This window comes from Alosa pseudoharengus, unplaced genomic scaffold, assembly GCF_046254945.1.
Source record: "Alosa pseudoharengus isolate Yale_2024_CS ecotype anadromous, Long Island Sound unplaced genomic scaffold, YU_APseudo_1.1 YU_APseudo_1.1_scf_8, whole genome shotgun sequence".
Classification (NCBI taxonomy): Eukaryota; Metazoa; Chordata; class Actinopteri; order Clupeiformes; family Clupeidae; genus Alosa; species Alosa pseudoharengus.
The window spans coordinates 38489305-38516509 of record NW_027468870.1 but is presented as its reverse complement, the minus strand read 5'-3'; the positions used below and the strand labels follow the sequence as shown (position 1 = coordinate 38516509).

General features: G+C 41.8%; 1 protein-coding gene across 5 annotated transcripts in view; it reads right to left on the bottom strand.

The window, feature by feature from the left end:
* Positions 1–27205, bottom strand: part of doc2b (double C2-like domains, beta) — a 160626-nt gene that overhangs the window by 62844 nt on the left and 70577 nt on the right. For 4 of the 5 annotated variants that reach the window (XM_076274641.1, XM_076274638.1, XM_076274640.1 and 1 more), the window contains one exon: positions 339–527. In XM_076274641.1, coding sequence (XP_076130756.1) covers positions 339–527 — 189 coding nt within the window. Of the gene's footprint in view, positions 1–338; positions 667–27205 lie in introns of those variants that run through there. The other variant, XM_076274642.1, reaches the window with a different exon arrangement.

The following is a 27205-nucleotide window of genomic DNA, read 5'->3' as shown; positions in this document are numbered from 1 at the left end:
GCAGAGTTAAGCTCCTAAGTGATCAGCAGAGGAAGAGAGAGAGAGAGAGAGAAAGAGACAGAGAGAGAGAGAGTGTGAAAGAGAGGAATTGAAAGAATTGAGAGGGAAGGAGTGATGGAAAGAGCAAAGAGAGAGAGAGATGGAGAGAAAGATAAGAAAGAGAGAGAGGAAGAGAAAGAAACCAAAAATACAGGAGGGAGAGGAAAAGACACAATTTGCAACAGAGTACACAGGATAGACTGAGAGCCAGAGAGAGAGAGAGAGAGAGAGAGAGAGAGAGACAGACGGACAGAGGTAAAGAAGGCATTGAGTAAACGACAGCAGGAAGGCGTACTCACTAGAGTCGTCCGAGTCGTAGCCCTCCACATCCGGCTCCTCGTCCCTCCGGCTGGCAGGCGGTGCGGCGGCTCCGGCGCCGAAGGCTCGGTCCGGGTCGTCATCGGCGCGCGGCTGGTCAGCGGGCCCGTCGGACTGCTGGCTGGCGGCGGAGGAGCGCAGGGAGCCGGTGCGGCTGAGGGCCGGCGGTGCTGTGGGGGGCAGACCCCGCGGGTAGCGGGGAAAGTAGTCAGAGATCTGCTTGATGGGCTGAATGGGGCCAGGACACACGTCAATAGCCATGTGCTCCTGGATGCTGATGGTCGTCTTCTCGCCTTTGCGTTGTGTCATGCATGCAGCCCTTTAGGTGACACACACCACCCTGACCCGTTCAAGGGGGGGGGGGGGGGGGTGGTTGGTAAGGCTACCACAACAACAACAACAACAAGCAAAAAACAAACAAACAAAAAAAGCCCAATACAAAAACAAAATAAAAAATCAACAGTCAAAAAAATTCAAAAAGAAAACAAACAAAAAAAGAAAGAAAAAAACGTGGAAACTCAGAATTCCAGGACAAAACTCTTCTGTCTCTTTCTGGCTGGTCTGGTCCCCCACGTGAAGAAAGGCAGGATACAGCGCACGTCTCTCGCCCCCACCCCTGAGAGTGGTGCGCTGAGTTTGTGTGAGAGAACGCCAGAGTGCGAGTGTGTATATATGTGTGTGTGTGGATGCCTGTGTGTGTGTGCATGCATGCGTGTGTGTGTGTGTGTGTGCGTGTGAGAGAGAAAGAGAAAGAGAGAGAGAGTGCAGCTGCGAGCTGGCTACATGGAGAGAGACTGCTGGTCACTCCGGTGCGCCGTAACCATGCCGTCTGCCTGCCTGCCTGCGTGCGTCCCTGCGAGCGCTTTTCTGCCACTCCACCACTCCAGCCAGCCGCCAGGATGCACCAGCGTGAGTGAGTGAGAGAGAGAGTGAGAGAGAGAAAGAGAGAGAGAGAGGGAGTGGATAGAGGGAGAAAGGGAGGGAGGGAAGGAGGAGGGAGGGAGAGAGGGAGGGTGTGAGAGAGAGAGAGAGGATTAAAGAGAGGAGGAGGGATCGGCTGATGTCACTGCTTAGCAACCGTGTGGTAAACAGGAACCGCCGGTGCGGGTACTTAACTATGCTATTAGTCCCCTTCCATCTGTCAGTGCAGGGGATCGGGGAAGAGGTGCCGTGGGAGAGAAGGAAAGATAGGGAGGGAGAGAGAGAATGAGAGAGAGAGACAGAGGGAGTGGCAGACGCCAGAGCTTTCGCTCAAAGACTCTCCTGAATGCCCTCATGTCTGAACCCAGAGAGACCAGCGCGCTTCACCGCTCAGCATGAACAACAGGTGCTCCACAGCTCAACCACCCTCTGCGCAGGAAAATACACACAAGTATGCACAACTAATGAGGTATACAAATAAAAATAAACAAAGTTTAAGAAGAAATGTGATCAATTAAATTTCATAGTGTACGCTTGTAGGTTTGTGCACTCGTATGTGTGTGTGTGTGTGTGTGTGTGTGTGTGTGTGTGTGTGTGTGTGTGTGTGTGTCTGTCTGTCTCTGAGTGTGTGTATGTGTGTGCTCTGGTTATGGTCTGCTATTCCGGGAACTAGATTTTTTTCCATCTCTCCCTCTCTGTTTCTTAGATAAATAAATAAAATCAATCTAACCACAGAAGATGATGCAATCTTACTGACCAACGAGCTTATAAAGTACAGTATGAGCCAATCAAGAATTTTCAGTCTTTCTATACATATGCGAGTAGTTAAAGGATCACACCAACATATTGGGAAATGAGCTTGTTCACCATCTCCCTCAGTTACAGTAGATAAGATGATACATACCATCTTGTCTTTGTGCATGAAGTAACTCAGTCTGGTGCACCATGCATGTATATGCTTAGAAAATTGCTGTCATTTTACATCGAATTTTTTACACGTTGTCACACGTATAGTCACAACATATAAATGGGAAAATGTTGGAGTTATTTTGTCACTTTTGGGTGCTATGGGCTAGTTGGTTCTGCCCCCTCAATGAACTATCCTAAGCTACGCTATGAGAAGGGGTAAGCATCATCTTATCTAACTCTGGGGGAGACTGTGAATCCAAAATGTGGGCCTGTTCCGTTATGGACATAAAAACCAGATTGGACATTGATAAAACTGTCCAAAAAATTTGACATTGTGGTTCGGAACAAGACAGATCAATAATGGCAGTCGTAGCATCAGATGTGTAGTGGTAAAATAAGATGTGGGTAAACTATGAATTCTGTGATCACGGTGAGGTGGACTGTGCCATGCGGTATCGGACTATTAAAAAAGGCATTCAGAACATGTTTGATGATGAGGGGGGTTATTGTCCAATGTTTAAATATGCATCCGCTGTGCCCTTGAGAAAGGCACTTAACCCCAAGTTACTCTGGCCATTGTAATAACTGATATAAGTCACTTTGGATGAAAGCATCAGCCAAATAAAACCATACAAAGCCACAGCCACATAAAACAATACAAAGAAAAAAACAAGAAAAAGAACATTTTGCAAGTCAGTTCTAGCGGTCAGAGGTCTCACATGGTCAGATGTGACTTGGTCACTTCAGGACAAAGGTACACAATTTCACAGACAGCATATGGCAAGTTGATTAAGACTGATGATAAAGTTTGGCAAAGACAAGTCTGCCCTCGTCAGTTTATGACTAATCTAGACGAGGGAAATGTTGTTGCACTTTCAAGCTAAGCTACACCATCATGATGCATTGGGTTGTTTTAGGATTTTAATTAGCACTTTTATGCTTCCACTCACGCCAAAGAGAAATTCCAACTCCAACACGGCCATCTGCAGAGCTATGTGATGTCCATGCAGCTGATGTACTGTAGGTGATATCAATGTTATTTTCCTCTTATTTTGGCACTCGTCCTGCATCACCATTGGCAGGTATCGGAAAGAATCAATGCGCTGAAATCCTACAGGGAGCTCAAAGGGAGTCGTGACGTGCTTGCTAGCCAACAGTAGCGGTAAATGGAATTGTCATTGTCTGGGCAAAAACTCAAGAAAGGTAATAAAATTAGTGAGGTGCATGACAAAACCATATTGCAAAAGTTAAATCCCTTTAACATGTTTGTGTAGATTTGATTTGTCCACTTTGGCCTCAATCAGCATACAGTAGACGATTTCAACTTGTACTTGAAATTAAGTAAATCTACAGTAAAATATGTTTTATAGAAAATTTCATTACTGACTATTTTTTTTTTTTTTTTACAATCTAAATCACTATGTGCAACCCCCTGGTCTGAATGAAACATAAAAACTGACAACGCTACCAGGTTTTTCTCTCCCTCCAATGTCAATACTGTAGATGCAGTCAACACACTAACCATTAAAAATGTAATGGGCTTCATTTGTGGGGTGCTATACTGACTCTTATTTCAAAATGGAGTATGTGGCCTTGCCTGAAAAACAGAGTCCATGAGTGAGTGGAACATTTCTTTTCAGAATAAATTAATTAATTGTTGGAGGCGCTTTCTGCTTTATCTTATTCCCAGTACAACATTCAGTCCACCTACACTTATCATCTGTAAGAGTGCACTATATACCTTCTCGGTGGATTATCAGATGAAGTTCATAGAATAGGATCATGTAGCCAGTGACTGGATTTACATTTTGAGTAAAACTGCAGAAAGTCCCACACCAGTAAACCAGGGATTAGGCAAAAACACTCTTCTAGAACGTTTTGATGTTCAAGATCATTTTAATGTTGTGAGAGGTATTGTGTATAATGATTTCCTCTTGTGTCTGAAATGAGTCACTTTAATGGTACACCTCCATGGTCTAGTCCTGCTTGTTGCTACTGTATGTGTTGTGCTATTAGAATGAAGGAGTTCTGTCCTGGTCATGGCGACATCTGAAAAATCGAAAATAGAACACCTGCTGGTACACTATGGGTTTATAAATATATATATTTAAAAACCTCTCTTTTACCCAGTCATGAGTCCAGCTAGTACTGTACTAATCTAATGTCATTGTCACACTGTGTAAGGATTGACATAAGAAAATGCCCCTCTACACCCTCACTGCACTTGCTGTGACAGAACAAAAGGTACAATCTAGGGATACCATCTAATTGTGCACACCTGACAAAGTATGGATTAAATACAGTATGTCTATTGTCTCTGGTAATCTCACCTCATTCGAGCCTTTCCAATAACACTACTTTTAGGTTTTGGGATGGTGTGTGGTTGTGCTCATTCACCTTTAGGTTAGTTCAGAGTAGTGTGTGTATTTCTCTGAATAAACATTGCCTTTTATTGAACTCTCTTCTCTGTGTCTATTTTATATTGTGACCCATGAATCTGGTTGTATCAATAAACCTGTCAGAAGACAAAGATTTTCATCCATTTAACAGAAGCTAATAGTACATCAGCGCTCATATTAAATCTCAGAGTGAAAGAGAGTAAACACAAACACACCAAAGGAGCTGTAGAACAGCATTTTACAAAAAAATTATTTGACATGGTACAAAATTCTGTTATACTGGAACATAAATGCAATCACAATCAGGAAAGCTATACAAGCAAAACATAAAAAAAAAACACATTAGTATGCTGGCAAGGATCCAGCGTTCCAGAAATCTGGGAAGACACGTTGCACGAGGTGCTGAATAACTCAACATGATAACAAGGTAATGAACCTTTCACCCACCATTTGCACACTGAAATAAATTATTTCAAGGCATAAAATACCAAACAAATTATCTGAAGAAAGCCACGACCAAGATGCGAAGAGAATAAATAAATATTCCCTGCTGCAACTCTGATGGTAAATATTGTTTCTGAACTCATGATACCCAGCGTACACAAACCGAATATCGCCACTTGTGTTCGCAAATGAAGCATTGAAAAAGACACATTGCAACATTTGTGATATGCTGTGCTTTGGGAGCGAGAGACCTTTTGCACCAATCTCCGATAACTACACACAGAGGACTTCACTTAATAACCACATGTGATTCAAAGCACATTTCCATAATGGCCTTTCAGAGCAACTGTTCTTAATAAAATCTCTGCAGAGAGATCAGCCAGTGGTTGGATAGTAAATGTTAAGACCCAGGGCTGAAGGAAAATGTCAGGCTTGCACTGGGCCAAAATCGAGCACAAACCATTGGATAAGGCTGAAAATCACTCTCTTCAATATTAGCCCGTCTCGTCTTAAGGCCCATTCACACCAAGAACGATAACGATAACTCTAAACAAATATCGTTCTCGTTAATATGAATGACGACGTTCACACATAAACTATAACGATAACGAACGATATTGTTGGGGATACCTTGCAGAGCGATTTTCAGAACGATAAAAAGCTAATATCCAATCAGAACCCATCGAATTTTAACCGTCACAATTATTAACACAAGGAGAGACTTTGTTTATCGTTGTTCAATGTGAACGCTTTTATCGTTACGGTTATAGTTATGGTTCTTGGTATGAATGGGCCTTAAATCTGAATGAAAACTATATATTTTTTACACTGTTTTCTTTACATGAATTCAGCTTCACAGCTTCCCAATCAGCACATCCCTCCAGGTGATCTGACCACAGACTTGTGTCCCAGACAGAAGACAGCATGCCTCTGCAGCACTCCTACCCTGGCCTCTGGCTCTGTTGATCAGGACTTCAACAAATCCCCACCGGGGACCCATGATGTACTGCATTGCACATTGCATTCACTTCAAGATATTGGATTGAGGCAGGGGTCGGATTGTGTTCCCACTGCAATCAAACAGCACTAGAGAAATGGTGCATGCTGGAAGTAAGGAATGCTTTGTCTGATTCAAATTCAATGGATCAACAGGAGAACCTTCTGAAGACTTTGCTAATCTTAACAAATATACAAAACGTTCCAAAATGTACACTTGTGCATACTGCAACACAGTCAACTAAATGTATTTAGTATGTAATTTGAAACTGGGTATCAGTATTGGTCATCTTTAATGCCAGGATGTTAATCCTATGGCCTTGAATAATGACTCTAATACAATATGGCGATATGAAGACGTGTTCTACTAACCGATACCAATTGGCATATGCTGCCGGATTTGGACTGATTCAGATTCATCCACTGGGTGTGACCACGGAAGGATATCTTCCTGCTTTCAAACCATTTCAAGCAAAGCCTGCTTCAACCCTGCTTACAAGCCAAAGCAAGTTCAAAGTTCCAAGTTCCAGAAAAAGCTCTTCCACAAGTTGTTCCACGCTACACAAGGACTGCAGTCAATCTCAGTCAGTCTGACAAAGACAGGAAGCGCATAAGTACAGGATTTGGCAGGAGAGAACTAAAGGTGTTCAGGGTTAGATACAGGAATTACCAGAAAATGGAGGAGAACGCAGGAAGTGGAAAATGCAGAAACAGTACAAGCAGACTGCTCCTCTTATTTTCTGTATAATGCAAAAAAAACAAGAAGTACTGCTCACTACCGTCTGGCAAGGCTCAAACAGCTTGTAAGTCTGGACAGAAAGAATGCCCTTTTCCAGAGTCAGGAGTGTGCAAGGGTGCATGAGAATGGAAAGGCCTTTTAAAATCAGCATTTAGTCTGATGATTGCACAATGACCCAACAGCACACCCACACATATGGGAAAGTGTTGAGAGACAGCAGCACTCATTATGTGAGCAAACACTCCTTTCGCTGGGCCATTCCTGCTCAGCCGGCCACTTCTGTGCCTCCTCTTCTGATGGAGGTTAAAGGGGGAGGAATGGCATGGGCGGATGACAAAACTCCCAACGGGACTGTGATTAAATGCAAGATGCTGCGAAGAGCAGATTGCGTCGGTGAGTGACACCTCAGTGGACATTAGCTTCTCGTGTGCGATGGCCCCTATATTCAGCGCTGATTTGGTTAGAAACGGGTACACAGCGTCTCTTCTGCGGAGATCATGCTAGCTAGGCACGAAAGGCTGTGTGTGTGTGTGTGTGTGTGTGTGTGTGTGTGTGTGTTTGAAGTGGGTTGGGGGGTTGTTAAGGGTCAATGACCACATGCAAGGTTCTGGCTTGCACATGCTGGGTTGGCATGAGGAGGTGTGGGCGGGGGCAGTTCTTCTGAAGACGATGTGTCAGACAGCTGCTGTGATGATGCTGTCTAGACCCTTAATAAACATCCAGAATCACATAGGATCATTATCAAAAACCTCAACAGTGAAACGGACTAACCCTGAGACTGGTGTGAAATCATTAAAACTGGAAAAGATGTGGATGTACGGACCTGAACTACAATAACAAGTGTCTGCTGGGTATTTTTTTGGGTGTTAAGATGCAGCCAATGATTACAGTAGTGTCACCACATTGACAAATTAGAGCACTATCATGGTTGTTTACCATAACCCACAGCTACTGAAATGGGAAAATTCAACACCAAACAAAAAGCAGGTGCGACATCTAATGAATAGCCGGCAGGGGTTGAAATGGATACACTGCTCCTCAACTGCAATAAAACGGTGCTGTGCTCTTACCCTGAAATGCTCAAATTAAGAGCAGTGCCAGACAAAGAGAAATGATGCGCAGCAGACAAGATGCTGCTGGCACATCACAGCAGAAACATCAGTCTAGCAAAACAAACACTGACATGAGGGATTCCCAGAACCAGATCAGATCTCTCAGTTACTTTTTTTGTTTTGTTTTGTCGAGGACGAGGATATTATTAACCACTTGTGGTGGCTGTAGAGTGTAAATCCATCCTGCTGAGTACAGCAGCTCTTTGCCAAAAAGCGCCTTTTAAAGTCCCACTGCTGGGCTGAACCCACCCACATTCATTTGGATTTCATTGTTAGCCCAACATTGTGAGCCAAGGGAGCACAATGGAGAACACAGCACAGAGGTTTTGAACTACACAAAGCACAAGTGAAATGGGGCAAACATGTACAGTAAACAACTCTACAATACTGTACCTACCATCTACAACACCCTGGGGCCCATTCTGTATTTGAATACGGCAGCCAGCCAAGCCCTAGTGAAAACCAATGAGGAATGCAATGCATGGCCTTGAATCATACTAAGTGAGTTAGATGGGAGGGGCATTATATTGTGAGGTTAATCTTTAATTGCTCTCAATTCAGTATGAATCAATACAGGGTAATTAAAAGCACCGTAATTTCCCAGGCTTACTTAAGACATTTGCAAACCATTAGTCTCATTAAAAAGGGGAAACATGGAGGTTTGGGAGATTTAAACACGTTCCATTAATTTCTGTAGATTTCCCCACAGCTACATGAAGGGTTAAGGGGGTAAACAATAACAACAACACAAAGATCCGCAGGGAATGCCTCCTCACTCAGAATTCATTTGGCTTATGGTTAGAGAACAAGTCAACATATCCAACACTCAAATGATGGTACAGCAATTGGTGAACACAGAGGTTATGTAGGAAGATTTCAGTTTCAGTCAGTCAAGTAAATTCGACAGAGGAACGATCATATAATCATCTAAACAAACGCTGAGGAACACCATGTTCACTGAGAAAGATAGCTGTCTATCCATAACGTGCTGTGAATGCACTCTACGTGTTGCCAAATCTACTAGGCTGAACCTTAAGAAGCACGAAAAATACATTAGATTACTGTCAGCGTACTTTGCCCCCAAGTTGCTGCATCTGATACTGTGCAGGTCTGTGTACACACTGTTTTTGTGATCTAATAATGAGAGATGTGTTGCACGGATCCCTGGGAGTCTGACATTTAGGTTAAGTGATTAAACTCCAAACTGACTCAACGAGGCCTTCCTTGTCTGAGTGAGTCACGTATGCCAAAAGCAAACAGAGAGCTGACGTATCAGAGCTGCTAAATAACTAGATGTACCGCATAGCGGTACAAAATATGACCGCCGCTCAGTCCTGTACATCCATTCCGCGAAAATAAATCAAATTAATGAATTTATCTCCATCTTCTACTCCATCTCCCACTCTTGAAACTTTTGTATATGCTTGTTTGGAATGTGTGTTTGCGGGCCGCACACAAAGTAGCCTACTGGCGCTGCAAAGGTGAATAGATTTGTAGCACTTGCCAAAAAATTTGTAGCATTGTTATAAAACCTTTAAAATCTCTAAACAATCACAAGTAGGGCAGTTCATCACAGTCTATCCATTGCAACTGGACTGATGCAAGGTACACCTGTAGGCTACATTGTATTTGGGAAAAGCAGAAGGTAGCAGCATAATGTATATATTTATTTATTATTAAACAAAACAATCCCTGTCAGTTCCATGCAGTTTTCAACAGCTATCAAGAAGAGAGGTCATGTCATGGATTTTTGTGAATGTTTCTTCTTCTACATATGCATAAGTTTAGTCATCTTCATATGATATTCAGCTTTATTGTCAATGTACAAATTAAATACCAGTAGTCTAAAACAAAATGCAGTTTTACCCAGTGGTGCAAATAACTGACATGTCCAAAAGGGCCTTCATGAAATGTGTTGCTAGACTGTTCATACCATAGACAGTAAAAGATAGGTTCATACACATTTTAACGGGCCAACTTGAAGAGCTACTGTCCATTATTGTTCGTGCAAATAATTGACTGATTCATGTTCCCTTGCATTTTGCAACTATGAGGTCCATGGTTAGTCTGGCTTTCGTCAGACCAAGCTCAATCTTTTAAGAAATCGAAAAAGAAATCCCAGCCTATAGTCCATGGTAGGCACCCGATAGAAATATTGTTTAATTTTACGATTGAGATATCCACGCACTTGCGCCACGCACTTGGTTTGTGGCTAAAGCAGCCATAATGAAAACGTTATCATTGTTTGGATATTTCACACATGTTTTTTAATCGCATAGACTACAACTACCAAGCTGGAATCAAAGCATCTCACACCCTAAACACGCACTTGGAACAAACAAAAAGCGTCTCAGTCTCGGTATAGCCATTAGGGGTTTGCACGGCGTGTCATCAGATCTGGACGTTGCCATATTGGAGATACTCGCCTCATTAGAAAGCATTAGGCACTGAAGTAAATCCCTAACATCGTCAAGGAAAATGGTTAATTATTGCCGTGTTTTAGGTTGTACCAATAGGTCCGACTGAGAAAAACATCTGGTGTAGGTATCGACTTCCAAAAGTTATTAAAAAAACAGGGAGAAAGGAGAATAATGCCAGAAGTTATCGGAGGAAGGGGGGCGCTTGTGGTTGAACTTGGTACTTCGTCTCCCTCACCCAACTCATATGGATCTGCGCTGCCAATAAACCGTAATTTCTCGAAATATCGCACCTTTTCTTGTGGTCCAAGTCCTGCCCTATATGCCTTTGCATCTTTGACGGATTTTGATTAGCTTTTCTGTTGTTTAGACACGGCTACAATCACGTAAGATATCCAAAGTGCATAATACTCCATTGTACTTCATTCACAGAGTACCGCCAATATGGCCGCGCATGCTGGGTTACCATGGTTACCGGCCAGAATGTGACGTCCGTGCAAACCCCTAATAGGCAAAACTGTATCGGACCGGTGTAACGTCGAAACTAAATCATCCATCGCAAAGAATGATTTTTGTAGCACGTGCATAGGCGCCGATACCGTGGGTGCTCCGTCGCTCGACCACCCACGGAAAATATCGAGCACCCATGTGTGCCAGGTTACAGTCCCGGCTAAATTTACATTAATTTAAAATCAAACATCGCAGTTGATGTTAAATTCAGCATCTCTCATAATGTGATTGGCTATGTTGCTGTCAATCCCCTACTCCATATCCTAACCACCAATGAGAGCGTCTCTCATATGAAAATTTCTGACACTTCCCACCTGAAGAATTAACGCAAGAACTTGTCGGGTCTTCAGCCCCGAATGTTTCAAATGTATATAGCCCTGAATATCATTTTAAAAGTAGTCTGACAAAGCTTATTGTTTTGTGACACAGCTAAACACTGGTACCTCATAGAACGTCGAACATAGCCTATTAATGTGATGAGGTGGTCGCAACTCGCAAAAGTAAAGCAGATAAAGAACTCACACAAATCTAGCCTACAACACGCAGACAGCTTCATGCGCATGGGAGAAAGAGAGCGCGCGCACAGGTGTTTTATGATTGTTGGCTTCTGATGGTATCTTGCTAATTCACTGAAGAAAGACTTATGATTATTTATAGAAAGAACATTCTAAAAAGGAAAGGAGTAAGGCAATGAGGAGCAATGCTATAGTGGAATATTCATGTTGCTGCAGCAGATGAGAAGGACCTGACGGTACAGATCCACTTGTAGGCCTACTTCACTTCATTTTGTCGTGTCGCATTCCACTCTAGTCCTATGGGTGACGTCAAGCGACTTTAACGCGCCGGCAAAGCATTCAGGGAAGGCATCGCTGCATTTGAAATAATGTTGTGCGTCAAAAAGCTGGCCGATGCCCAGCTTTATGCAAATGAATCCGTTGAACGCGAGGCGGCTATCCAGTGGCGTCATGCCCGTTGAATTAAAGGGGGCACGTGCCCCCTCGGATTTTTCCTCCCTGATAATTTTTTAACTTTGTTCCTATTATGCTCCATAATAAGCCAGAGCCTATAACGACTCAAATGCATTCTTCTGGATGTGTAATAAACCATACCAAAATAGCTGAACAGTCAACATTAGCCCTTTTCCTAAAATTGGTGTCTGTGTATGTTCCCCAACAACTCACACGCGCATTGAGCTCGCAATGTTTTGCTTGTGTTGAACTGTTACAGTTAACGCTACAGTTTGAACAGTTGAACTGTTTCAGTTACAGTTTAAATAGATACTACAGTCAATGGTGTTGAAGTGGTAAATAGTCTAGCTAAGCAATACAAAGTAGTGGAATTATTTGTGGTTGACCAGGAAATTTTGACTTGGCAATCAAATAGTTAGAACTATGGATTTGATGTTGGCCGCCAATTCAGAGCATTAGTTAACGTTAGGGTTGCCACCTGTGTCTGACAAAAATCCTGGACATTTTGACCATCCAATCGACCTTTTTGTTTGTAAGCAACGGTGCCTTTCGCACATCTAACCCAAGATAAAAACCGTCATTCTAAGCGACAATTGTATAGCTAAAATTAGTAAGAATGACAATTTCTAGTTATTTGTTTAGTTAATTGCTTTATTTAATAGCAGACCTTTATTATTTTGTTATATTTTCAACAGTTTTTAGTTGTGGACACCTGGGGGCAGTATTGAGAAAAAAGGGGGAATACATAATTAGGTTCTGCTTTTTTGCTTATGTGGAATAAACTTTCCTTTCTCTGTCTCCTTGTCCCACACACTCTCCATCTCCACCTTACCATTTCTAATGAACCTCCATGGTGCGTGCCCCCACCACCACCACCCATGTTATGCTACGTCATTTTTGTAGAGCCAATAAGGCTGTGCATACGTTTATGGACGTAGGCACGCTTCAATTAAACTGAAATACACATTTTGCGCATCATGTACAAAAACCCGGGACATTCAGTGTCCAGGATTTTTATTTTCCTGGACAGACCATGAAAATCCTGAACAATCAGGAAAATCCTGGACAGGTGGCAACCCTAGTTAACGTTAGCCTACATGGTGTCGTAACGTAGCCTAGGCTACGCTTACACATATTACAAATATTTGGCACAGTCTCCTGTTTCAATTGTTTCCAGTATCATAAAAACGAGGGTGTTAAATTTGCAGTGACTACAAAATCCAACCTAATAACATTAGGCCTACCAAGGCATTACGTTGGATGTTTCTCAATCTCCACTTGTTCTCTTCACGTATGTGGCAGCTAATCCATGTAGTGAAAAGGGATACCCTTTTAAAAGGAGGCCTAAAGTTGTTTTATATAGGATCGCTATGACCGTGATGTAGAGGGCAAGAAACTATAACAGCCTCTCTCATGTGCTCATAACTTAGGTTATCAGGTCACTTGCTCATGATTTGCAGGTAGCAAGCCTAGCCTATTGCTTGCCATAATGGTAATGAAAAATATATTACTATTAAAATATTTAGTGTTAACCTTACTCAGCACTGAAACCTGTCAAACTTCGTTCAAAGTCCTTCATCACATGAATTAAGATTAAACTAATTTAATTTCTGAGCGCCACAAAGTCAGACCTCAGCAACTTTTTTAATGTAAGATTGTTCTTAGGTCACATATCAATCAAATCATAACAATTGCAATGGTACTGTTTTTAAAATCACGTGTAGTACGCCTAAGTGTAAATGTTTGTGTCTAAACATGCTTTAATGAGCTTACACTTTAATGAGCTGAATTTGAGCTTACATTTCTTTCACCAACCTATGTGTTTCACATTAACATTAACAAAATAGATACTTTAGCTTAGTCCTCAGATAGAGGAGGGTTGCTGCTTGCTCTGTTAAGGTATTTCTGTCCCTTCCAAACTGCATTGAAATGGTATGTTTAGCAGCCAGAATTTCAAAATTTCCAGGGGGAGAAATCTCCGGCCCCCCTCTAAAATACCCCCCCCCCCCCCCCCCGAAAAAAATTGCCTGATTGTGCCCCCTCTGAATTTTGTCTTGCATGACGCCCCTGCGGCTATCCAATGAAAGCATGAGGTTGTAGGTCCTTTGTACTACTACAACAGTGCCTGTGAAACTTTGGTTCCGCTTTCTTCAACATCCTTACTGTAAAAAAACTCACCCAACTAACCAATACTGCCACCAAAATAATAGGTCTGCATACCCCAAACCTACAAGAACTAAACACTAAGGCCATCGCACGTATTGCTTATTCAATATCCCTGGACATTACCCACCCACTCAATCGCTACTTCTCACCCCTACCCTCTGGCAGGAGGTTTAGTAGCATAAGGTGCAATAAAGCCCGCTTCAGCAGAAGCCTAATCCCCCTAGGAATCCAAACACACAAAGCCCCACAGATAAATATATGCAGTGCAAAAATTTATGTTTTTCCCATGAAAACCCCAATATTTTATGTAAAGGTCTGTGTCAATTGCCTGTGACGTATGTAAGGTGTATGTCAGTATGTCATTCCCATGTCTGTGTTCATGTATGTGCCTTTATGTGCCTGTGACCATGCAGGATGAAAAGCTGTATGGAAAATGTGAAAAAGAATTTCCCCAAGGGGACAATTAATAAACTAACTAACTAACTAACTTACAAGACAAATAATGTTTTAACTATAGGGTCATTCCGTGTCAAATCACCCAGTGGCTGGCAGGTCACCCTCTCCCAAAAAATCTGAAAAAAATCACAGGTGTTTGTAGACCAAACCTATGCATAAATCTTAAATAGTATATCTGTATCGCTAATGGTTCCAAAACTACAGCCCTTTGAAGTTTCAAGTCATTTTAAGCATTATGGTGAACAATCCTTTTTGTTCAACTTCCAACATTATTGGCTCTTTTGGTATTTCACACACATTAGTGAAACTATGTGAATAGAAGTACATTTTCCTGTTGAATTAAACAATCCAATCAAATCAGGTGCATCTTGTGTAATTTCCCCTCTGCAAAGCTCTGAAAATGGCTATAAATTTATTATGTGAAAAAACATCACCACCTTTGAGGGCTTGTCATTCAAAAAGTATGTGACACAAATTCATCAGATTTTTTTCCCACTCATGTATGGATTATAAAGTAATGTCAGATTGGATATGTGCAGCAAACAAGTGACTCTCTTACTCTGCCATTGACTTCCATTGTATTAAAAGAGCACCACATGTGGTGCAAAGTGGTACTGCAGATCCAGTACAAATTCAGTGGATTTACAGACAATATTTAAAACAAATCTTATCTCAATGAAGAAACTCAGCAACAAGCCCAAATTTTGGGCAGATGATCCTCACATACAGAATGATATATGGTAAAATTAAAAAAAATCCTGTTAACTGTCCACGTGGTGAAATGAGAAGATGAAAACAGGCTTTTTGAAAATCAAGCCCAATTTTTAAAAAATGCTCTGAAAATATGAAAATGATAACAACCAAAGTTAATGCATGGACAGGACCTTATAATACATATATGTGTAGGAAAAAAATCTGATGAATTTGTGTCACATACTTTTTGAATGAGAAGCCCTCAAAGGTGATGATGTCTTTTCACATTATGAATTTATAGCCATTTTCAGAGCTTTGCAGAGGGGAAAGTATACAAGATACGTCTGATCCGATTGGATTTTTTAATTCAACAGGAAAATGTACTTCTATTCACATAGTTTCACTAATGTGTGTGAAATACCAAAAAAGCCAATAATGCTGGAAGTTGAACAAAAAGGATTGTTCACCACAATGCTTAAAATGACTTGAAGTTTCAAAGGGCTGTAGTTTTGCAACGATTAGTTATACAGATATACTATTTAAGATCTATGCATGGATTTGGTCTACAAACACCTGTGTTTTTTTTTAGATTTTTTCGGAGAGGGTCACCTGCCAAATTGCGCTGAAATTGGGTGATTTCACACGGAATGACCCTATAGCACGGTATGCCACATTAGAAGGTAAGATTTGGCTCAACCATAGACTGTATATATAGAACAGGCACACACATTCTTCTCAATAGCGCACTAACCTGCTCATACCTGCAAGAATTATGTCAAGTAAGTACTAGTTTGAATTCATGTATGAGCATATTCGCTTGATAATAATTATTCAACATTTCTGTCAGACATTAAGACAACCTAGGTCTACTCAAACTAGTGTTGTCACGATACCAAAATTATGACTTCGATACGATACCTGCCATAAATATCACGATGCTCGATACTAAAACGATACTACGGCGAAATCCTAAGATATCTGGAGGACTCATACCTCCTCCAAGTGTATAGAGTCATTTGTGTTGAATTCGGTGCACTTTTGTAGTGTGCAGGTCAATTCTGGGTTCTAAACTTCCTACATAATTATTATTTATTTACAGTCAGTAAAATAGTAGGCCTACTTTGTGTGATTAAGTCCTTTATTGTTTGTTATAGTTCATTTACATTGTGTTGTGTTTTGGCAATAAAGTAGCTTTAAATAGCCAAACTAGGCTAGATCAAGGTCAGTGTTCAATTACTGCATGCAAATCACTGAATGCTATGCAGAGAGGCCTAATCTTTAGGCCATCTGATGTACAGTATAGGCTACCCTAGGCCTTCCCGTGTTCATGGGATTTCTTTGACAGTTGCAAAGGGGAAAATGTGAGGATAGTCTTCTTTGAGCCCAGTGTACAAGTACGACGTTCCAACCACTCAGGTCTTCGTCAGATAGGCCTACACCATTACCTGTTGCAATATATCTGTGTGCATTCCTACATTACGTCTATTTCTTTGATAACGTGATTTGCTATCACGTACTGTAACAATAAGCCGCTATTATTATTAGGACTCAACACGCTTTGGTGGTATGCTGTGGGCTTTAATTAGCGGTCTACATGCCATGACAAATAATACCAGTAGTACTGACCGAACATGATAGATCGTTTACAAGTTATGGTAATGTTATTCTGGCGTGAACATTGCGCTTTCATCACGTTAGCACCCTATGATTACAGCTCGTTATGTCTCGTCAAAATGATTACAGCTCGTTAGCCTATGTCTCGTCAAAATTCATTGATGAAGGAAGGTTCGCTTTATCCCAGAGAACCATACTCGTTTCACTTAGGCTAGACTAAAACATAAGAGAAGAACTTGGCACTAACCATGTAGTCGTGTTTTCTATAGCATATTCGTTAACCTGTCGTTCTTTGAACTCGTTAAAAATGTTGGGATATGTCTGCGAGGTGTTTAGCCAAGTTCCATGCGTAGCCTACTGCTTTTAAATGACTTTGAAACATATTTTACAAACGGGCCTCTGTGTACCTGATGACTTGCCTTCACTATTCGCGATGTATCCGAAATAGTTGCAAATTTCACTGCACCTTTTGTTTTATCCACAAGACCTAGAACTGTCGGCAAAGAACTATGTTGACGTTGGCTGCGCACTCACTCACTCAGAGCTGCCTGCTTGACACGCCCACTTGCCTAGATGCGTGCAAGGAGCAGTGAGAGCAGCAGTTCACGCAGACACAGAACGTTATTATTTTAATAAAGTATCGATTCTAAAAATGTCTGAAATCGTATCGTTTTTTGCGTGAAGGCATCGTGATACCTTTTTAGTATCGATACACCGTGCAACACTAACTCAAACACAAGATGGATACATGACCATGAAAAGCCAAGAAAAGATTGTGATTAAAAAATGAAATTCATGCTGGTGGTACACATATCACTTAGTTTCACACGGCAATGTCTGTATGACTACACCAGATGCAAGTTATGCAGTCTCACATAACCAATTAGACTAAAAGCTCTTGGGAGCATTGTCATCTTCAAAAATGAATTCCTTAAATGATGATATGGGCCCATTTGTCATATAAATCAATCCTGCCTGATGCTCTGTCAACCAGAGTTAAGCCAAGCTAAAGCCTAGATCGCCATAAAGAGTTTTGAAGTTGGGTCAAATCCGCTGTGAATCTGCTCAGGGCCGAACAATAACGGCCAAAGCACAACACATAAGGCTTAAGGTAAAGACCACAGCATGGTATTCCCTCATGTCCCCTTCCTGTATAGAAGCAGCAGTCAACTCAAAGAGACTCACTGTGAGAAATATGAAAATATCCCAAGTTTGTGTTGATTTGACAACACTGTACTGATGTCATGTAAATAATATATTTTTTTGTGGCAGGTAGAACCATTGGAAAAAAAAATACAAAATGTGCACATGACATTTTGAAAAGGACAAATACAACACCTGCCTCCACAAACAACTGTCTACCCATGTGTAACCTGTGTTGCGCTGACTGACCGCGCAGTCCAACTCTGCACCCGGGCTTGAACCTGCAACTTGCAGGACCTCAGCTTGGGAGACAGGCATGCTAGCAACCAATGGGTGTTAGCATCTGTCGCTAAAATGTGTCAAGGTGTCGGGACAGAGGTTTATGTACTCACTGCACATCTACTGTATCAGCTGGCTACCATGGTAACACATACTGTACAACAATGTTGTGCCATCTCTATCCGTTACTGCGGATACTCCGTTACCGTTAGAAGCCATAATAATGAGGGTCAGAGGTTGGCCCGAACCATCTTTCTATCTATAAGGCAGTCCAATGCAAACAGAAATAAATGTAACCTATCAACAAACAGAGTAATCTGTCAACAAAGCCCAAAGAGGAGAAGTCTGAAAGGGGAACATATTATGTTATTTTCATGGTAACATTAACATATAAATGATAAATGAGCTATAAACAGCATAAACTGTTTCATGCAACATCTTTATGGAGCATATAATTCTATAATGTAAAAACTCTATAGGGTTTCTTTTTTAAACCCTGCACCATCAATGCATCCATGTGTGGCTTGAACGCCAGGCCATAAAAAAGAAACCTTCCGGCTCTTCAAACTAATGGCTGTGGCCTCCATGAAACAATGTCTCCCACATATCTGCTTTCCTTGAAAGGTGACCTGAGAGGCACCTTCAGCATCGGGAAACAGGTCACTGTCAGACAGGGCCAGCTTCAAAGGTCATCCTCGCCGCACATTTTTTTTCTTTCCTCATCCCTATTCACCTTGACCAGCGGCGTTTCGGCCCCCGACCCAAATAAAAAATATAACCATGTCCGAGGCAAGCTATGGCATCAGATGCCTACAGTATGCTGTGCATACCTCCAAAATACTGAAGACCAATAAAGAACACAGAACAGGTAAAGCCAAAGCTTATGAAACATGGCGTATGGACCACAGCCAGTATGGATGGAGCAAATATTTGCTTCCTCTACAACACAGTGTCAGTTCAATCAAAATCGGCTTTTAGGAGATTATGGAGAGCCACAGTTCGCCTTTACATCTTTTATGGGCAGTTATTGCAACATTTTGTTTTGTTTGACTTATTCAAGTGAGCTCATCTCCTGTAAAGCATAAATGTTATGTAAGTATCAGTTCAAGTCAGGAAAGACCCAGACGAGTGAAACTGTCCCTGCAGTGGAACGGGCACTGATTTGACCATAATTTGGGTCCTGATCTGGCCAACTTTTCCTCACAGTATCATTGATCAACCACTGTACTAACTGAAAAATACAGTTCAACATGAGAGCCTCTCCATCATTTAACAATGGTAGTCATTCACTGCTGCTTTCAGAAAAGGCACCAACTGCTTCCTGGATTAAGGCCCTAAAGCTACACAGCATCTCCATCTGACTGGCACAGTGGAGCCATAATGAAATATCAGCTGTAGATTACTATGGCCCGAGAGTCTCATATGCAGAATGTCTTTTTTTGTCTATGGGCTGCTATTATGTTGACTCTCCTACTATGGTGAATGCTTCATACTAGTTCATATGCCAAGCTGAAAAAAACTAAAAACATCAGTAGTTGCTATTGCTGCTTTAAGAAGCAGATAATACTGGAGTGCTCAAATGAATGAGAAACTTGTCCCCCAGCCTCGTATATGCACACTGCCTCTGCCACTATGTCTGAGTCTTATACACAACATCCTCCTATACAACTTTTCAACTAACTGCACCCCTTGTGCAAATGAATTAAAACAAGCTATCAGTTGTGTGGGAACACAGGAGGAGCTGCTCTCTGTTCCTTTCTCTTTTAAATCCCCATTAAAGTGCAGCACTTGTCTTGGGAAGGTCTTTCCTACTTTCCCTGGGTAAACACACCTAGTCTTTGGCCACTGTTTTCTGCTTACAGAGAACCATGCCTTTATGTTTTGTTTTAATTAATATGCACAAGGATGCAGTTTGTGCTATCAATGTGAAACACAGTGGTTAAGGGTCGAAACACCCAGAGAAGGTTAGGGACCACCTGACGACCTCTCTTCCAGGCCAAGGCTTCATCCATTAGAAATGGGTGTATGTTAGCATCACAGATGTATTATACAACTGAATTTAAAAAGTATAACAACAAAACATATCAGGCACATGATAATACACCTGTTGGTGGTAGACCCCGCCTCAACAAAATACTGAAACCAAAAAACAGCAGTATGTGGGCTATATTGCTATACATACAACTAAATAAAATAGAAATCTCTGTGTGATAACAGAGATGTCTTTTTGCAGTAATGACATTTCCAGTGAAATCACATTAAGGGTCTGGGGTTTTTGAAGGGAACACATGGGAAGAAAGCTCCAGGAGCTGGGAGCCCTTAAGGCTAGAAGGTGTATTTTCCAGACGATGCGTTCAAATAGATGAGGCTGATATCTCGGGTCACCATCGCAGTCAGTCACTCGCACCGTTGTCGTGGCAACTGCCAGGGACAAGAATGAAGCGTAGAGTGGATTGATGGAAGAACATGCTCCTTGTCCATTGGCAGACAGTGCACCAGGACAAGGCTAGAAGTAAGCACTGGTTATTGATTCAGTTCAGGATGCTCCACATACCTTTAGCTGTGGGGACTACAAAAGATGGTCGCATGACATGCCACACAACGAGAGAAGAAGGTGAGTGACTTGTTGATGTGTGTGGTCAGAAAAAGATCTATCTATTATATGGCAATGCAGCCATGCAAGTGTGTTTGCCTGCCACAAGCAGAGACATTCAAATGTATTTAATTCAGGTTTAATACAGTTTACCACAGGCTATGATTAGGCAAAGACTGACTGTACTGTACTGTGGTACTATTTCAAACCAAACATAACTTCATCATTTATGTTCTAAAACATAATAGAGTTGCAGGGGATAAGTGTTTTTTTTCCAAAATACCTGATAAAAAAATGCCTGAAGGGTGAAATTAAGCACTCTGGCCTAAATCCTTTTTTTATTGAATATATAATCACGCACATTACTGCACAACAAAGCTAAAACTCCCTTCCCAACCCCAAGGCCATCAATACTAATAGCAACAAGCAAACAAGAAAAAGATTACTGCCCAGCAACATACCTTGAACTAAACAGATTGCAAATTGTTTTGTGTGTGTGTGTGTGTGTGTGTGTATTTTTAGGCAAATTTTGAGTCTTTACAACATGCAATGGGCTGTGCAGGTGCAATTCATCAAAATTAATCGAGGCATTGGTCTTGGAGGTTGAGGACACAGTCACTTAGGGATCCCCTGCTACATGACCACTTTAACTTAATGATGCGTTCACTCCCATGATGCAGTGAAATACACAGAAAAAGACGAGTCGTCTTGGGATTAGTAAAAAATGCACAGACATGGCTTCCACAAAAAGCCAGGCTCATTTACAATGGCTCTTTGACAGGGGAAACTGCAACTCATTTCATCCGACTGTATTTCACTGAGGAAAAATAATTATTTGAGATGACAGACAGAGTGGAGAAGCATTCAGCATGGCACTTTCATAAATGACTATTCAGCATCAAAATTTCAATAAATCAGAGCTGCCAAGCCAAACAGCACAGACCAGACCAGACGCAGTCAGCAGCAGTATATGGGCTTATTCAGATCGCCGTCTGTTCCGTGGCTGCTGCGTCACCTTTTACGGCCTCTACACACAGCTGCGTGCGTTGCAGTGCTGGAGACGCATCCCATTTACTCAGTAGGGGTTAAGTCATTGAGAGACCTCAGACCCATTAGACCAGCCTCAGACGAGTCCAGGAAGTGACGTCAATTCCGGAAATAAGTACATAATTTACTTTACTCTTCATGGAGAAAAGCTGGAAAAAATGTGTTTTCTTTTACAGTTCATGGAAAAAATAGTCACATTAGGTAGACGCTTTTTATTATTATTCGTAATTCACATTTATTCATTAAATAATCGATCGCGACTGACTGTCCACGATCTGCCAGAGTCAGCTGGAAGGAGCTCGTGACTCACGCATAAGGACTCACGGCAGATATTGCGCGAAATTTTGGTTTATGGCTATCGTTTAGGTGTCCTTCCTATTCATTAACATGAACATGATGACTGACTAAATAAATGACTATGATGTTTAATAAGCCATTGTAGGCATACATTATATCACATTATATCACATCAATTAAGCGTTTTCTGTAGGCTAGGCTACTGTGTGACATGCTTTACACTACAGCATAAAAATCAACAATAGGCTATCAACACGTTTGCAGTATCACTGTTGCAGAAATCACATACAAGAAGGCATCGTCTTGATTGTTTGTACATTTTTGCACATTCCAACATAAGGAAGCAGCATGAGGAAACTTGTCATTTTTCTGCCTTATTTTCTAACTACTTTTACGAGTCTGCAGTATCACTGAGTACAGCTGTTACAAGAGGGTCTGGCGTCCCTTTGTTATGATGCACTTCCTGCGACGCGGTCATTAGTCTCTAAATGACTTAACTCCCTCTCAACGCATCAGAGATGTTTGTGGTATAACGGCCTCTAAACACAGTTGCGTTCCGTCAACTCATGCCAGTGGCTGTTCCCGACGGTAGCTATGCAAATTACTTGAAGTATAACTGTAATTTGATTGGTTGGTGCGTCCGTCGATTGGCTTGATTGGCCGGTGCCGTCTGTCGGTGCAGCAACAGCTGAACTTCTCAACGCGAGCGACGGGAGAAACGCGACGTGACGGACCCACAATTCAGTTCGGCAACGGATGTACTGGATGCGTCGCTGCTGCGGCCGTCTGCCTATCAGACATCCCTTCACTGTCTCTTTTGAATGGAAACGCTTCAAATGCGTTCACGGGTCGTGTGAAAAATAGGCGCCTGTCCTATTTCTAGTATGCACGCGTTTTCAGCGCGGCTCAAGCCACACCTGAGACATGCGTGTCACACAGGCGGTGTGCAGGCGCTAACCTGTTAACATGGGCGGCGAAATTAAAACAAACAGGTAACGCAACTGACACGCAGTCTGTATAAGCCCTAAGAACAGTTAAGCTTATGGAACAATGACGCTGAAAACCTAGCAAACAGCCTTTTGTAGGTGACATGACAGTTCTAATTCTTTGAATCTATCTATCATAAGCATTATTAAGGTGTACTTAACTGAGGCACAGACTGATCTTTCATGGTTTGTGAGTGTTAAGTATGGCCCAGTCCGTAGGGACACAGTTCAAAATATGTGAGTTATTGAGCTGTGAAGCTCCCAAGCAACAGTGTTTTTTGCTATGAGGGGGAAAATGATTCTGACAAAATGCAGAGGGATAGAATTGATAAAACCCCTGCTCTGTAGACAAGTAACACATAGAAATTCCCTTTTCCCTTGATGCACAACAAAAATCTTTCTTTTTTGCATATGACTGATAACAATAGTCACAGATAGCTAGGAGGAAGAGTTACTTGATTATAATACAATGCTGAATATGCAATGCTGTTAGGAGCCCAGGAGAAGTGAAACATGCAAACATCTTGTCTGCTATACGGTAGCTCTCGGGAAATGTTTGTTTGGTGAAAAAAACATGCACTGAACAAAGCTGCATACAAAGAACTTGATATCGGAGCAGTGATGCAAGGCAATATGGATGAGGGTGGTGCAACACGGCACGACTGTGACTTGGTTTAGCCATATTTCACACTGATGCAAAGAGGGGCTTTGGGCGCCTGGTAAGCATAAGCATTTATATTATTATATAATCTTATTATTTATTATATATACTATAGATTACAAATTATACATAATATATTTATATTTCAGTGAAAAATTGCTTTGTGGCTTGGCATTAGTTCCTTTGGTTCTAAAAGGCAATTACAGGGAGAATGTACCTCCACAGGGTGCTGTCAAAGGGGCAAGATAGTCAGACTGTAGTTAAAAGAGTCTCCCAGAGAAACCTGTAGTGCACTTGTGAGCCGAGGCATTAAACAACCTCTCCAGGCCAGTTTAACAACATAAAGCCATTATGAAAATCCCAACTTAATCTCTTTTTCTAATCCTTGGAGATGACTAGATATTATATTAATGTATATGGGTTAGAAAATAACTTTTAATTAATAACTAGTCTACTCATTCAGATTTTGTTATGCAATGATTAAACAGTAATCAGATGACCTGTTGAGTTTGATATTCTGTAACCTGATATAAACAGGTTTCTTTATGAAAGAATGTGTTATGCAAAATTCCTGGGCTTAATCCCCCCCCTTGCTGTTTCCTACAACCCATACAAACCTATTGAGCCGTGTGGTTCCACAAAATACATTTAGAAACCAGCTCATAATTGGCAATCTTCTAGAGAATGATGCCAAGCTTGGCAACACAAACTAGGACTTTCAAAGAGTCTGAAAAATGACAGATCACCAGGGCCCTGGACCTATTCTCCACATAGACCCAATCCCTTATGGTCGCCAGTGATTGTTGGTCCGTTTGTGTGCACTTGCTAACACCGGTACAGACAGCACTGCAGCCAAATATACACTTGCACACACAGACATGGTCACACACAGGTGTTGTGCACACACACAGACACACACACATTTGAAATATGAAGGTGTGTGTGTGTGGGGGGGGGGGGGGGGGGGGTTGGCTCCTCTAGACAGAGGATCAAACAGACATAGAGTATGCCCACAGACATATTAAGCAGAACACATCACATCACAAAACAAAACAACAAAAGTATGGAGGGCACTACTATTTAGTTAACATGAGACTAGCTGAAAATACTGTGCACATTGGTGTGACAGGTGTGACATTATCACAACCGATACAGACGAACACATCTTGTGTACCCGCAGACAACTTTTTGCGAAAACTTGCTCAGGATTTTAGCGTGGGAGGCTGTTGACGATGTTAAGGCTACACCACGAGACCTTCTTGCTGAAACACAGCCATGACTTGACCAGTGCACCAGCATCCTACTTGCAGCTTCAGCCTTCATAAGCCACTGGGCTGGCTCAGATATTTCACACTCAGTTATTAATTAATCATTTCCACCCACTCTTCTCAAGCCAAGTTCCCCAGAGATCTAGATGTGTAATACTTGCCTGGCCCCTTAAGACTACCCAGCATCTGATCAAATTGGCTGCAGTGGAAGCCCTCATGTTGGTCCTTCATAGTAGAAGTAAAGTTAAGAGAAAAAAAGATGAAGAAATATGTGATGACATACTAAAGAAAACCCTAAATACTAAATATGAATTACTAAGAAACACTGATATTATAATTACAGAATGATGTGTCAATGTGTTCATTTGAGAAGCAGCAGCACTACACCACAAAATAATATTTGAGAGATAAATCATTGAAGGACAAAGATGATGCAAGGATGTCACTCTTTTCTGGTAAAAAACATGACAGCATCCCTGTTGAATACTTGGACAGCATCCCTGACATCTGTGGCTGCTTTTGAGTGTCTCTATTTTGACAATTAAAACCAAAAGTACATTAAAGTTTCCTGTAAAAGTTAATTCCTCATTAGTATCCAAAATGATTGAGAAAGATACATTGTACATTGATAAACTTTGCCTAAGATATGGGACCATAACTTTTTTGAAAGTGGGATTTCTTTTTAAATATTTTATGACCCAATGCTGCATTCGCCCTTTCCTCTCTTGGGATTTTTTTCTTTTTCCTAATCACCACATAATAAACAACTGCTGCCTGAGTGCTTGGACAATAGCACTTGTTCAAGTGATGACTCTGAAGCCATCACTGCAACAATAAGTGTCGGGTGCTGACAACAGCCTTATTTTGTTTCTGATCTAACGAGGCAGCTCGTGTGAAAGGCCACTTGGCTGCGATAATCAGATCCCGATAGCAGTCGACCCAACAAGTGGGGAGGGAGGTATGAGATATTGGATGACATTTGAACTTTGTGACTTTCTTTCCACATTACAGAATAGAGATTCTGTGGATAGTGGTCAGGATGATGAGGTTGGCATATGCTTGTGACTGGTGACTGTTTTTGTGAGTGTCTTCGGGATGTTTTCTACAGAAACGGATGGAGAAAACACCTTCCCACATCAGTATTCAGCTGAAGGCTGAAAGCATGATTGAAAGCCAGCTTCAGCATGTAATGGCTGATAATAACAAATGTTAAACAAGTCATCAGCAACAGACAGGGCTCTTATCAAAGTGCACAGTAAATAGCTCGGTTGCTGTGCAATGTCAGAAGCATCTAATTACTATGATAAAAATGACCATATATTCTGGGAGAAGTTTTCTCCTATCCATACTCAACACAATACAGCACACACACTCTACATGTCTAATGAATCCAAGGGTGGGAAAAGGGAAAGATCAGCTTGCTTTGGACGGGTGGCATTCATGCGGTGAAACCCTGGTGCTGTAACTGAGTCAGAGCTGAATCAGTGTACGCAACCTTGTGTGTGCAGCTTCCTGTGGAGAGAGAGAGAGAGAAACTAAAACCGTGAGGTCAAGAAAGAGAGAGAGAGGGACCCACAGGGTAGTTGTGTATTATTAACTATACCTATTGTAGTTTCTTAGCAACATTTTTACTCCATATCTACTCTTTAGATAAACTGTGAACAACGCAGGGTGGTGGTGGTGGGGGTCAGAGAGGCAGACTAGCCATCAACTGTGCCGAAGAGCATTTGTTCCACACTTTCCACCGATGGTACAGTAGACCCCTCAGCCCACAGAAGGCACCACACTCATGCTGGCAAACTGACTTACACTCAATCCTGTCCACACGAGGCATCCTGAGTAGCACTCAAAAGGTGTTCCAAGCATTAGTGTTAACATAGTTAACCGAGACGAAAATCCCAAAAGTGTCGCCATGAGGTCTGCTGGCTTGTGGCCTAAACACGTTTAGCAACTTGTTTAATCAGTCTGTCCAAATAAGACAGGCCTATCTGTGGCAGTGAGTCATACAAAGGCTCCCTGAAGCCTGCAGGTCTGAGGGAGGTGGAGGACAGTGGTGTAGCGGATCCCTGTGTGTGCCCGATGCCGCGCCTCCCTTAATGGCTACAGCCAGCTGAAAAGGTCACGCTGATCATCCAGATGCGGCTGCAGACGACTGACTCGTTTGCGGGCACCTCCACGGCAATAAACTTCCCCAGTTCAGTGTCGCTCGCTCCTCCTGTATCGTTGTTGT